The sequence below is a fragment of the Sciurus vulgaris genome (genome assembly GCF_902686455.1).
Source record: "Sciurus vulgaris genome assembly, chromosome: 10".
NCBI lineage: Eukaryota > Metazoa > Chordata > Mammalia > Rodentia > Sciuridae > Sciurus > Sciurus vulgaris.
Window position 1 is genome coordinate 75,005,930 of NC_136470.1, and position 14,699 is coordinate 75,020,628.

Below are 14,699 nucleotides of genomic sequence, written 5' to 3' on the forward strand. Positions count from 1 at the left end.
GAAACCATGGGCTGGGAAGCCAAATAATTAGAAATAGATCTGAGAAAGTGCAGGAAACCCAGAAAGAAACAGATTGACTGACCAACTGCAGGCAAGTGGAAAGGAATCCAGGCAGCCTCCAGTCATTGAAGAGAATTGTTCCAGCAGAAAACACCCAAGAGAAAGAGAGAGACATGCATTGAGGAGACTCGTGTGAACCAGCAACAGGGACAGAATGTTGAGACTGGCAGGTGTCCATGACTGAAGAGGGTAGTCAGGGCACCAGACAGAAGCAATCATGCTTCTTCAGGGACCAGGAAAACTCAGGGATGTGCTGGCTCAGAACCAAGGCCATAGCTAAGATGTGAACCTGAGCCAAGCAGTTATTAAAACTGCACAGGGTAGCGGGTTGTGTCAAGTAAAGAAACTGCCCCTGCACCTCCCAGGCTCTGCAGGCTGCACCTTCTCATCTGCAGGCTGTGCCCTCCAGGGACTGTTAGTAAAGTCATCTGTGGCCCAACTTCCTGCCAGAACGTAGGACCTGCAGCTGAGTCAGACCCAGTGAGGTGAGAGCAGGAAAGGAGAGATGGCTTGGGGAGATGCTGCGCAATCCCCACGTGCAGCAGCAGAACACCAGCAAGTTGCTATTTGAAGTTGTCCGGGTTGGTTCCATCCCTGTTCACTCACTTGCTGCACCAATCCCTGTTTGTGACTGAGAACCAAGAACAGTCACTTATTTTTCATCACAGTTTTTACAGTCACCTATTCCAGGAAATGGTCTTTCTTCCTCTCCAGGATCTAAATCTCCACCATCCACCCCAGTGTATGCTCAAGAAATACCTCCCACAGATTATGGCAGAGGCCTGTGTGGCCAGTGCTGCCAACCAGCTAAGGGGTGCCTACCTGTCTCGACCACTGGGACTGGTGACATTTCAAAGAAAGTTCCTTCAGTTTGAGTGTCTATTATCGGGTGTGGAATTTCTACCTTCTCTGAAGAAGCTTTTGCTGTATTGCTCTGTGGCCTTCCTTGGATACAAGGCTACTTACCCTCACACATACCAATTCTGAGCTCTCCCTGCAAAGATGGGGAAGGAATCTCAAACCAGGAGAAAATCATCTTTTTCTATCCAGATCAGAGTCTCTAATGGTTGAAATGAGCTCTGTGAAGGAATCCACTAAAGAGGAACAAGCTTTAGAAGCAGGCAGGGGTAGCCAGCCACTGGCAAGTTGCAGATGAACAACAAGCAGTTCCCCCTGGTCAAACAATCCCTCTCCTTTCAGCTGCTCCCTTCAATTCCTTAATGCAGCTAAGCTTTTCATTTCACCACTGGAGAAAAGGCCTTTGGAGGTGAAACTTCAGATGAAAGGGGCATCCGATATATCTGATGGACACAGATTCTTTCCTCCAGAGCAAGCTTTGCAAGCTGGGGACCTGAGGCCTTGGGTGCTACAAGGTGTGTGTCAGCTCTTCCACTGCCTGACCTACTTCCCTTTCAAAACCTGCTTTCATACTAAGGTCAAGATCTCTAAAAACAAATATCACCTTTACTTCAGTGTCTACATGCTCTAAAAAGAAACCTGTGCTAAGGTGAGAACTGAGCCTCAGTGCAGTTCTACAAAGTAAGTCCATAGTCTCCCGACCTCCTGTGAAGATCAGCTGCTTTGCAAAGCTGCACACCAAGAGAGGAAGGTACTCTCCCCTAAAATAGAAGTGGCAACACTCAAGAGTTAACCATAAGAAAAACTCCCTGACAACACTTCTCAGAAAATGATGGGAATCTCAGGATCCATGTTTTCTCCAGGAACTTGAGGAAAGGGAGGAATTTTAGGGGAATTTTCAGGAAAACGTCTGGAGATCTTATTCTTGTGGGTTTTAATGATGCCAAATAAATGTCCTTGATGTCACGTGGCCTCCAGCATGCAAAGGAGGCTATGGAACACAAGGAATATGCTAATCTTCTCCTGGCAGAGTGCATGCCCCAGAAACAAAGATGTTGCAGCCAAATCAACCCAGAGTTTCTGAGATTCTGGGGAAAGTCAGAAGGGTGAGGGTCCTGCCCTACTTCCCTGTCAGGCCTCCCTAGCACTGAGCTCCTCCTCTCCTCCACCTCCCTGCTCTGTCCCTGTCCTTCAGCATCCACTTTGCTGCTTGTGAGCAGCTTTCTGTTTGTGTTGAAAGGTGAAGCTCTTGGCAAAAAAGAGTTCTGTGTAGTCGGCTGAGCTGGAGATATGGGGCAAGCAGATTCTTCTGTTTCTGTCCTGATTTTCAACATGAAAAAATGTCTCCATCATCCAGTTACCTGCCTTTGTGCCCCTTCTCTGGGTACCAGGATCTGTTTTGTGGGATCCATAAGCAAAACCTGCACCTTCTCCATCATTTCTGACTCCCCAAACCTTCAGCCTAGGTGCAAGACTACATGAATTCCCAAGTTAGAATTGCAAGGGAGAGGTAGCCATTTGTTGATGGGAACAAATAAATAACCCCAACAGACCAAGGCCTTTGGGTAAGAGCCACCCACCTTTTCGGCTATCAGGAAGTTATAGCGAAGGGCCTCTCTGGTGCAGATGGCGCCAAGCAGGAAGGTGAAGACGATGTACAGGAACCACCTGTGAAACCCGAGAGCAGAGGGACAGCTGCCATCTGACCTGCCAGCCCTATCCCAACAAAACCCCCCAGCCCTCACCCCCGCCAAACTGCTCAACCTGTGCTTCCTATGGGAATCTGTCTTTAAAATTAAAGAGAAGCTAGCCATGAAGCCTACCCAGTTTGCCTGGGTGGGGTCTGTTTATGCTGTTTCTCCTCTAGCACATTTCTTACCAAAAAACAAAAAACAAAACAAACAACAACAACAACAACAACAACAACAACAACAAAACAGAAAAACAAAAACCAAAAAACAAAAAGGCTATCAATGTTTTGTTTCTTTCTAATATTAAAGAAGAAAAACACAAAGGCTGTTGGGGGTGAAGAGCAGGAGGCCCAGCTGGCCTCTAGGCTGCCTGGATTCAGGTCAGGGTTGACCCAAGACCCCACACCCTATCCTCCCAGGCAGAGGACACTGAGCCCTGCTGGTCTTTGGATCACAAATAACAGGCTGGGAAGCCAAGTGTGAAAAGGCAGAGTGTAGCCTGCCCCCCAAGATGCCCTATAACCCTGAATAGGTCAATGATCCCTGAGGGCTCCCCACCACCATCTGGGCACTGAGAGGACAGGTCAAATGTCCCTCCTGAGCCTCCTATCTGTGATCAAAACCAAGGCAGAGTTCTTTTTTTTTTTTTTTTTTGCGGTGCTGGGGATAGAACCCAGGGCCTTGTGCATGCAAGGCAAGCACTCTACCGACTGAGCTGTATCCCGTCCCAAGGAAGAGTTCTTATGTAGAACTCTCTTCTTTTCTCCCCATCATTCAACTGTCTCCCCATTGTCTGTATTATCTTCCCAATGTTGTTGCCTTATTTTGCACAAAATGACCTTGTGCCCAGGGCCTGACTAGTAGCAACAGTGCTACTGCAATAAGATATGAGCAGATTCTGTGCTTATGAAATAGATATATTAATATTTTTAAGTATCATAGTTAAAATAATAAAAGCATTTTCAATTTCCAAGTCAGGCTGGTCATGTCTATGATCTCATTGCTTTCTTACACTTCCCCAGTGAAGCTTGCTTCTTGGTCCTGAGAGAAAAAGAAGATTCTAGAAGATCAGAAACAGACTTAAGGTCACCTAGTCTGCTAGTGTGGGTGGCACAATGAAAACTAAAAGTCCAGAAGCCTGACAGCCTTGGGGAAGGTGGAGGGGAAGGAGAGCTGGTCTGAGTGTCTACTATGTGTCTTTCTCTATGGTGCATCTCTTCCTCAGTCCATGAGGCACACATTTATCATTATCCTCATCTTATAGAAAAGGAAATGGAAGCTCAGAGAGCTAAGTGAAAAAGTCACACAGCAAATCAGCCACAAACTTGGGATGCAAACCCTAATCTGTCTGATTGTGAAGCTCTTCATGCGTATGTTCCTGTCAATGGTCTGGAAATTCAATGGTTAAAAGAAAATCCCCAAGTTCAAAATGAGGGTAGGGAAGGGGCAGGGGCAAGGGTGGGAGGCTGAGGAAAAAGGAATGAAAGACTTTGGCCTGTGATCTGCATTAATGACACTCCTCCTCCCAGCATTCCCAGGGGGCGAGGGGGATGTGCAAGGGCAGTGTCTGAGCCCACCAGACGTGAATTTTCCAGCCCAGCGCATATTAAAAGGAGGATCGGCATATGAAATAGATTGGTCACAGTTGGGGCACTCTCAGAACAAAAGGGGCAATCCCCTCTTTTGCCTGGGGTTTTCTCTCCCACTCTCCAGCTTAGACTGATTGCCACGAGGGGAACTTACGAGATGCCAACAGCTGCTAGGGAGCCCAGGGGGATGCTGGCAGCCGGATCCCTGAGGTCGCCTCCCATGTTGAAGCCGGCCATGACTCCTGAAAGACACCCAGACCGGGTAGGCCCCACGGTGATGTGGCGCACTGCACGAATCACCTTCCCCAGGGCTGCTCTTCCTCTCCTCCAGTGTCCTGTCCTGGAATCTATCCCACATCAAGCCCTCCCATCTGCAGCTCCATAAATAGGCCTCTTCTCAATCTCCCCTGGCAACTGGGGAGGCATCTGCATGGCCATGAAAGAGACCTTTGTGGTTGAGTGAGACTCAGGAGGAAATCTCTTCTAGCTACAAAGGCATCCTATCGCCCAGCACAAAGTATTGGGGGTGAGGGAGGTACCTTGCAAGTCACACAAAGGTCCCTGTACTGCATGCTGAGCCCTGCCTTCCCAGCTGGAACAATGCCCTGGAGTGGCTAAGCAGTAGCAAAAGACCTGGCAGACCTCTGCTGGGCAGATTTCCTTGCCTCGATGCCTACTGATTACACTAGGGATTCAAGTGTCCTTGGGTCACATACCTCCAACAGTCAGGACCACAGACCACGTTCAACGCTCCTGAGCTACCAAAGGGCTCTAAACAAACTCCAAAAACCTATCCGATGCTGCCTTTTCCTTAACACCTATCGACCCCAAGAACACTAATGAAAATGAATTGATCCGTCATGGTGAGGGACCAACAGCTCAGTCAGTGAGGAGATATGTTGTCGCTCCACCTATGTGAAAGCAACAAGATGGTGTGTTCTGAACATGGGATGAGGGTCCAGCCCGCGAGAGCTCTGAAACTCAATTCAGTGGGCCAGGAAACCTCACAGGGGCGGTGGGTGCACCTCCAGTGTGGCCTAAAAAGAGGGGTTGAATGAACTTAGTGGTCAAAATGGGCTCCACACTACCATTCTAGATTTATGAACACTTCCGCCCGAGAGGGCCTATGCTAAGTGCTTTACATATATTTTTCTCTTGTGTAAGCCTCAAAACAATCACTTCAGAAAGGTCAAGAATTATGTCCTCATTTTATAAAAAAGTCCTCGAAGAGGATATTAAAAAGACTAGGTCACACGTTTACTAAGTGGCAAGACGAGGATTCAGTCATGGTCAGACTCTGAATATTAAGCTTTCAATGTTTCTGCTGAAATATTTCATGGAATCCAAGTGAAATAGAGGGAAGTCAAAGTTTGGGGCAGTAAGTCACAGTTGGGCTATTTCAAAGAGAACCCTGAATGCTGGAACAAGACTTGGGCCTGCATATACGTTGACCCAGCAGTTCAGTAACCACTAGGATTTTATCCAAAGTAAATAGTCAAGGATATGAGTAAAGATTTAGTACAAAGTGTTTATAAACACGTGTTCGGAGTGAAAATTAGAAACAACTTCATGTCTAAAAATGAAGGATTGCCTAAATAAATGACAGTCTGTCTTTCAATAAATACCAGAGGTGAAATATTGTCAGGGATATGCTGTGACATGGAAAGATATTTAAAGCTATTGTTTAGTTTTAAGAGGCATATTAGAAAGAGAACATGTGTCAGGGTCCCGATGTTGGAAGGAACGGAGAGAAGCATGGAAAGAGGAGCTAGAATGTTTTTTAATGTCAACGATGTTATTTCTGGGTGATGGTAGAAGACAGCTTTTATTATTGGATTGTTTATATTTTTTCTTAAATTTCCAGTGATCCTTTTGAAATGTGGGGGAAATAACGTTTAAAAGGTTCTTTTGTTTAAAATGGCGGGTAGGCTCATTTTCTTTCCATTCATTCCCCTCCCCCAAGATCCTATTAAACAGATAGTAAAGGGGGACAAGGAATAAATAGCCACAAGCAAAGAGAATGGCATTTACACTATGTAGATGAAAGGCTCCCATAAATGTCTGGGACACAGAAGATGATGAGTGAAAGGGAAGGAAAAGAGCGCTAGGGAAGGCTTCTCTAGAGGTCTCAATAGTCCACCGGAAGAAATCCAGGGCAGCTAGGTGGATATTGCACCCAGATGAGGCCCTGCTCAGCAGGGAAACACACCTAAACACCCTACGACAGGGGAATCTTTGCCAGCTACCAAGGATGGCCTGATGTGTGGTGAAAACCAGCAACCAATAAACAAATATCTGCATAAATAGAAAAAAAACTTGACTGGAAGAAACACATGAATCAGGATACAGAGAGCACTTTGAAGAAAACACTGATTAATAATTCCACATACATCCAAGAAGAATATCCTGCCTGTAAAATAAGATACAATGAGGAAGCTGGGCACTGTGGCACACGCCTGGAATCCCAGCAGCTGGTGGGGGCTGAGGCAGGAGGATCACAGGTTGAAAGCCAGCCTCAGAGACTTTGTGAGACCCTACCTCAAAATAAAAAAATAAAAAGGGCTAGGGATGGGCCGGGGTTGTGGCTCAGTGGTACAGTGGTTGCCTGGCATGTGTGACACCCTGGGTTCAATCCTCAGCACCACATATAAATAAATAAATAAATGTCCATCGACAACTAAAAAAATATTTTTTAAAAAAGGACTAGGCCATAAAGAAGAAGTATATTATGGCATTTGCAGATAAATGGATGGAATTGGAGAATATCATGCTAAGTGAAATAAACCAATCCCAAAAAACCAAGGACCGAATGTTTTCCCTGATAAGTGGATGATGATATATAATGTGGGTGGGGGTGAGAGTAGAATGGAGGAACTTTAGATTACATAGAGGGAAATGAGAGGCAGGGGTATGAAAAATGGTGGAATGAGACAGACATCATTACCCTATGTACATGTACGATTACACGAATGGTGTGAATCTACATCATGCACAACCATAGAAAGGAAAAGTTGTACCCCATTTGTGTACAATGAATCAAAATGCAGTCTGTAAAAAATTTAAAAATAATAATAATAATAAAAAGGGCTAGGATGTAGCACCCCTAGCTAGGTTCAATCCCCAGTGCCTCCCCACACTAAAAAAAGATGCTATGAAGAAAAATACCATATGAAAAAAAAAAAAAAAAAAAACCACAAGAAAAAGCATTTAGAAATTAAAAATATTAAAAATGTAATAGATCTGAAGGATAAAATTAAGTAAATATCCAAACATTTAGAATATAAAGATGGGTAGACCATCTGAGTGAAATCAGAAAGATATCTTAGAGTTACAACAGCCAACTAACATGAAATCCAGAAAAAGAGAAGAAAACAAATGCAAATAATCAGGTAGGTAACAGAGGTAAATTTCCCTAAACCAAAGATACAAGTCTTGAGACTGAAATATCCCACCAAGTACCCTACACAAAAAACTAAAATTAAAAAAAATCTATACCTACATGTATCACTGTGCAATTTCAAGAGAAATTCTAAATGCTGCAAAATATAAAACCTGAACACTTGCACAGTGTTATGACTTAGATCTTAAATGTTCTCCAAACACTCATGAGTTAAAGGCTTGGTCTCCAGTTGATGCCACTCTTAGGTGTGGGTGGTATCCTTGGTTGGTGGGGCTCAGTAGCAGGAAGTGAGGTCACTGGGGAGTGTGCCCTTGGAGACCCCTCCTCTCATTTCCTTGCCGCCAAGATGTACGCACCTTTGCTCCACCAAACACTACCTGCCGTGATGTGCTGCCTCACCATAGGACCAAAGCCTCTGAAGCCACGAGTCAAAATAAAACCTTCCTCCTTTTGTTTATGTCAGGTATTTGTCACCATGACTGATGGCTATCTAACACACATAAAATCAAAAACTGCACTGGCATCAGACTTCTCATCAGCAACAGTGAATGCTGGAAAATAGAGGGGAACCAACTTAAAAATCCTCACAAAAAAATTTCTTAAACTTGAATTTTGGCCAGATTACCAATTAAGTGAAAGTAAAGTTAAGCAAATAAAGAGTCCAGAAACTTTATCTCCTCCATATTTTTTCTGAGGAAGCTACAAAAGTAGGTACTCCAGCAAAATAAAGACAGAAACCATGAGGGAGGGGGAAAAAACCCTCAGAAAATAGTGGTGATAACTCAGTACTGAAGTGAAACCCTAGAGTAACAGCTGGACAGCAGAGAAAGAAGCAGGGACTGAAGCAAAACGATGGATACCCCAAGAAGGATGCTTCTGGACAGGAAATGTACTCAAAAAGAGAGGCAATCTGATTAACACACTGAATGATCTTAAAGTATATGCTGATTACTTGTTTTAGCAACAAGAAAAAATAAAAGTTATTGAAACTCCAGGAATCTAGGTGCTGTGGGGCATACCTGAATCCCAGGGACTTAGGAGTCTGAGACAAAAGGATCACAAGTTTGAGGCTGGTCTTGGAAAGTTAGTGAGACTGTCTCAAAAATAAAAGGAAGGGCTGGGGATATAGCTCAGTTGGTAGAGTGTTTGTCTTGCAAGTATCAAAGCCCTCGGTTCAATTCCCAGCACCGCAAAAAATAAATAAATAAATAATAAAAGGCAGAAGCCAGGTGTGATGGTGTGCACCTGTAATCCCAGCGGCTCCAGAGGCTGACACAGGAGGATTGTGAATTCGAAGGTAGCCTCAGCAACTTAGCAACTCAGTGAAACCCTGTCCCTAAATAAAAATTTAAAAGGGCTGGGGATGTGGCTCAGCACCCCTGGGTTCAATCCCCAATACCAAAAAATAAAAAAATAAAGGGAAGGGACTAGGTATACAGTTCAGCAATAGAGCACCCCTAGGTTCATCTCTAGTACCTCAACAAAAAAAAAAAAAAAAAAAGAAAGAAAGAAAAAAAAGAAAAGAAACTCTAGGAAAAGAAGTGACAAGGAAGTTAAGTCAAGGTCTAAATATGAAGCAAACTCGAATGTGAGATAATCATAACTAATAAAAACTAAGAAAAATTAATCCATTTGACCTTGATATTGGGAACATTCTCCTTAAATGGCAACAAGGACCACATCAAAATCACCGGGAGGAATGGAATTCTAGGCCACTACTTTACTTAGTTCTTCAGTGAACAACCATTATGGGGTCATAAAGTACACATTAATTGGTTTTAACTTCAGAAACTGAACTACAGACAACACAGAGGACATAACAATAGTTATAAAGCAGAATTTGAACATTATCTACCTTGACAATGTAAAAGTCAGGCTATAGTCAACTGATAGTAGGAAGTGAAAAGAGGGTAATGAAGTAGAGGGAAGGAAAAAAAACACACTAAAATCGTCATCAGAGTAATGTGGGAGAAAATAATGTCCCGTGATCTTCTCTCAGAAAGATTTAATGGCTGTAGTGTCACAAATTTAATTAGTCCAAGAAGAAAATCTGAAAGGTGCTTCAAGCAACACCTTGGGCTAGCCATTAAACTTGTTTGGTAGACAAGGAAAGGACTAACAAATATTTATACACCTGTTACAATAAATTTAAACTTAACTGTGTACTTGTAATATGTCTTATCATCATAAATTTGAGTTTCTAAGTGTTTCCTAAGAAGAGCAAAGAAGTTTCCAATATTTCATAGTTCCAAATACTGCTAACTTACAACCTTAAGATAAAAAGGTTGAATGGGTGGAGGGTGGAGAATGGGTGTATAACTGTGTGGGTTCACTCAGAGTTGTAAATAACATTTTTCATAGGATTTGGTCCACTCACTTGCTAATAATCAAACTTGCTATTGTTTTCCTGATATTGCCCCAAAAGCTCAAATATAAAAAGAGTATACAGATTCTTTTAAAATGAGGACAGTAACTAAAGCACTCCATGTAAAAATATTTTACACATAAAATAAAAATGACTCTAATGTATCAATCTTAAAACACAACACAGAATCTCAACTTCCCACACTAACAATAAGGAGTGAAGAATGAAGCCTAGAATTAATAAAATAACAGAGATTTAAACATATTATTTAAAGTTATCAAGGTAATCAACAAAATAACTAAGAACAAAAAAGTAACTGTTGCCCCGCACAGTGGTGCATGCTTGTAATCCCAACAGCTTGGGAGGCTGAGGCAAGAGGATTGCGAGTTCAAAGCCGGCCTCAACAACAGTGAGGTACTAAGCAACTCAGTGAGACCTTTTCTCTGAATAAAATACAAAATAGGGCTGGGGATGTGGCTCAGTGGTTGAGTGCCCCTGAGTTCAATCAAAAAATAAAGTAACTGTTAAAAATTGGGAGTGAATGGGGGGCATGTAAGTAAGCTAAACTCCACACTTCCTAGCACAGGTCAATATATAATGCCTGGCTTTGATTAATCAAGTGACAGGTATAATGGTATGGTTCTGTATTATATAGTTAGCTCCTAAAGTACTGCAAATGAGTAAAAGTGGTTGCCCCTCAACCTAGGACCCTTCAATAGATGAATGGATAAAGAAATTGTGATATAAATATAAATATATATATATACACACACACACACACACACATACACACATATACATACAAACACAATAGAATATTACTCAGCCTTAAAGAAGAATGAAATTATGGTATTTGCCAGGAAATGAATGGAGCTGGAGAATATCATGCTAAGTGAAATAAGCCAATCCCAAAGAACCAAAGGCTGAATGTTTTCTCTGATATGTGGATGCTAATTCACAATAAGCGGGGCAGACTAATGAAGAATGGAGGTACTTTGGATTAGACAGAGGGGAGTGAAGGGAGGGGAAGGGGTATGGGGGTAGGAAGGACAGTAGAGTGAATGATGACCCTATGTGCACATACGATTACATGACAGGTGTAACTCTAAATCATGTACAACCAGAAGTATGAGAAGCTACACTCCACTTACATATGATGTGTCAAAATGCATTCTACTGTCATGTATAACTAATTAGAACAAAAATATTTTTTAAAAAATGTGGTTGCCCCTATGGACAGATATTTCAGGTAGTAAGAGGCAGGTATGAGAATACTATTTTGTATTATAGCTTCTCTGTACTGAGATATATATCGATAGATAGATTGATACACACACACACACACACACACACACACACACACACACACACATATAGGGAGAGTTTAGATTAAAAAAAAAAAAACAGAAATGCTAGGCTCAGGGCCTGCCCTATTCTCACCATACTCCGGTCCCAGGTCCTATTACCCAGTCTCTGTTCAAGGCCAGGAGCCCCTCAGTTTGCTGCCAGAAAACTCTGATGTCCAAGGTTACCCTTGACTGCATCACCATTTATCAGACTCCCAGGCTGCAGCACCATCCACTAACACCACCCCTTCCTGGACCACCCAAATTCTGACCCTCTGCAAGGTCCCCACCTGTCCCCAGGTTGACTCTGTCGTGCTGTGTCTCACCTAGAGAGCCACATTGCCTCCCATCCCCTGCCAGGGACTCATTGTGCCCCCAAGACCCTGGCAATTTTCCACCCTTTCATTCAGCTCTGTGTAATTACATGCCACTCTGTATTTCTTGCCGTTTTAGTACCTCCTGGAGTGTGTCATGTCCTTTTGGTGTTTTTTTGTTTGCTTGCTTATCTGTTTGTGATACTCGGCTTGAACCCAGGAACACTCTGCAACCGAGCTACATCCCCAGCCATGCCATGTCATTTTGGACACTTTCCTTCAGATCATTTGTGAAAGTTAATTCAAGAAAATGTATGTATATATAAATATAAATGTGGGCACTTTTTTTTTTTTTTTTGAGATCCTAGGGAGTGGACTCAGGGGCTTATGCTGACACAGAGTGGGGGTGGAGGCCAGGCACCCCGCTCTCTAGAGTACCAGAGGTGAAAGTGTGATTCTGCATGCTAGGCAAGTGCTCTGCTTCTGACATCACAGTCCTTTTTATTTTTTATTTTGAGACAGGCTTTTGCTGCATCACCCAGGCTGGCCTTGAACTTACAATCCTCCTGCCTCAGCCTCCCTAGAAGCTGGGATTATAGGAGTGCACCACCTGGCCGGGTTATATATATATATACTTCTACCAAGGAAAGTGACTGACTCACCCCTAATTGCTTCCTGCTTCTAAACAGTTTCTGCATCCATAACAAACACCCTTTCCTCCTCCCTCACATCCTTCCCACAGGCCCTCTTGGCTGGCCCACGCAGAATACTAGCTCGGATCCTGGTCAGGGGGAGGAGAGAGGACTGACACGTACCCAGGAATGAGCCGACCCAGATATGACCACAAAGTGGCTGTTGAGACAAAGCAGAGGCCAGAAAGCAGATAATGAGAATCACAGGCACAGAGGCCCAGAGACAAGGAGATGGAGGCAGCTCAGACTCCAGAGGGAAGTTTTCTGGGTGTGTCCTGGGGGACCAAGGAGGGTGACCGTTTCTGCTGGCACAGTGCACACGTGGTCAGTGGGCTTGTGCCTGGCAGCTGTCACTTCCAGATGTTACCCTTGTACCACTACACGATTCTTGGGCAGATGTTCTCTAGTTTATTAATGTCTTACGAGCTAGATCTAGAAAAATTATTTTGATTTAGCGTGTGCTTGCCTATCCTTGTTAAGTGTTTCAGAGATGCTTTGCTTTCTTTCAGATCCTGGTGCAATTTAAAAATATCACCAATAACATTAGAACTAGATTTAGACTTGGTGCATAGAACAGAACAGACACCCGAGTGTCCAGATGTCTTACAAAGATTACATTTTTTAAAAGTTTCACAAATGCTAGGTGTCGTGGTCGTGATGTGCAGGAAGTTGAGGCAGGAAGATCAAAAGTTTGAGGGCAGCCTCAACAACTTAATGAGACCCTGTCAAGATAAAATTTTAAAAAATGGACTGGGGAGGTTGCTCAGTAGTAGAGCACTTGCCTTGCATGAATGAGTTTCTGGATTTAATTCCTATTACTCCAAACAAAACACACACACACGCACACACACACACACACATGAAGAAAAGGAGGAAGAGGAGGAGGAAAAGAGACAGCTAGCATGCTGCTCTGTCTTGCTATAGAATGCCTTCCACCATGTTATAACACAGCAGGAAGGTCCTCACCAAGTGCAGAGCAGATGCTGGTACCATGCTCTTAGACTTCCCAGTCTCTAGAGTTGTGAATCAAATAAATTTCTATTCTTTATAAATTACCTGGTCTTAGGTATTTTGTGATAGCAACAGAAAATGGACTAAGACAACACATCTGTCTCTGAACCACTGAGGATGTGGTGAAGTTTAAGTGAAAATCTACATAAAGCGTTCATCACAGTGCCTGACACAATAGGCTACAATAATAATAATTATTATTATAGATATTTAGAATAATTAAAATTATAAATTAATTCTATAAATAAAATTACAAAAACAAGCATATATGACAATTACAAAGCTTCCTTCTTTTCTCCTGTTCCAGGTTACAAATCCATTAGGATGAGGTGAAGTCTGCCCCATTTTCAGGTCATCCTTTCTTGGTCCGCTCTATTCCTTAAACCAGGGGTCCCCATTCTGGTTCCACAGATTCTTGTCCTCTCACCCACAAGACATACAACTTGTGAGAAGCCTAGGGGATGGCGTGGGAGGAGAGGAGTTGGGGAGTAGAGAGGGGTCAGCACTATGGCCAGGAGAGGGAGGGGAGTGGACTCAGGGCACCTGACCCAGAACAGGGGGCAATCTGGGTTGAGGATGCTGCAGACAGCAATCTGAGGTGCCTGGCAGGCTTCCCAGGTTGTACATGTGAGTAGGAGGGGAACCAGGCTTAAAAGGTCAAAGGGCATCACAGAAATCACAAGGCTCTTGACAAGGAAGGTGGCTATGGACACTCGGGTAAAAGCCGTTGGTTTCCCACCACGTTTTTTTTGTTGGGTGTGGTCAACCACAGGCCCATGTGCTGCCTGTGGCCAAAGACGCTCTTATCCCTTCCAGTAAGAGTTTGGGATTTGGGGACAAGGGTTATGTGACTTCACACAACTGGTATTTTTCTCAGTGAATTTCCATTTCCTAGTTCCTTCATGGACTGGTCCTGGATCCCTGGAGTGGCTGCATTTGTCAGGGTGTGTTTGTGAAAATCCTGTCAGGAGAGACGTCTGTTTTCCAGGGAAAGTTTGGTGGCGTAGCTTAGAGGAGAGGGCTTTGAGAAACAAAGCAAATGCAGTCGAGGCCAAAGTCCCACCCCCACCCCTGAAGCCACCACAGGGTGTGGCAGAGTGCAGTGCAGTGAGGACAGGAGGATGTGCTGCGTCAACCCAGAGGTGCCACCAACACCCAATCTTCAGCTGCTCCTTGGAAGTCGCCTGCCTTTGGGATAAAATGCCTGAAGTAACTTAAGTCATATGTCCAGGGGTGGCGGGGGCAGAAGTGTTTGTTCTTCAAAACCCCTCTCTCCTCTCCAAAGCCTGGAGGTTCTCTTGTTCCAGAAGAGGATGGCGTTGGAGGGAGCCCCAGCCATGACTCACTCACAGCTAATCCTAGGCAAATCTATC

At 43.8% G+C, this 14,699-nt stretch overlaps 1 protein-coding gene across 1 annotated transcript in view; it reads right to left on the minus strand.

Moving 5' to 3' along the window:
* SLC12A8 (solute carrier family 12 member 8) overlaps window positions 1-14,699 on the minus strand; it is a 157,014-nt gene that overhangs the window by 37,874 nt on the left and 104,441 nt on the right. Inside the window, exons 8-9 of the mRNA XM_079156219.1 lie at window positions 4,353-4,440; window positions 2,499-2,586 (exon numbers count right to left, since the gene is read on the minus strand). Of these exons, the coding sequence (XP_079012345.1) occupies window positions 2,499-2,586; window positions 4,353-4,440 (176 nt within the window). The remainder of the gene's footprint in view (window positions 1-2,498; window positions 2,587-4,352; window positions 4,441-14,699) is intronic.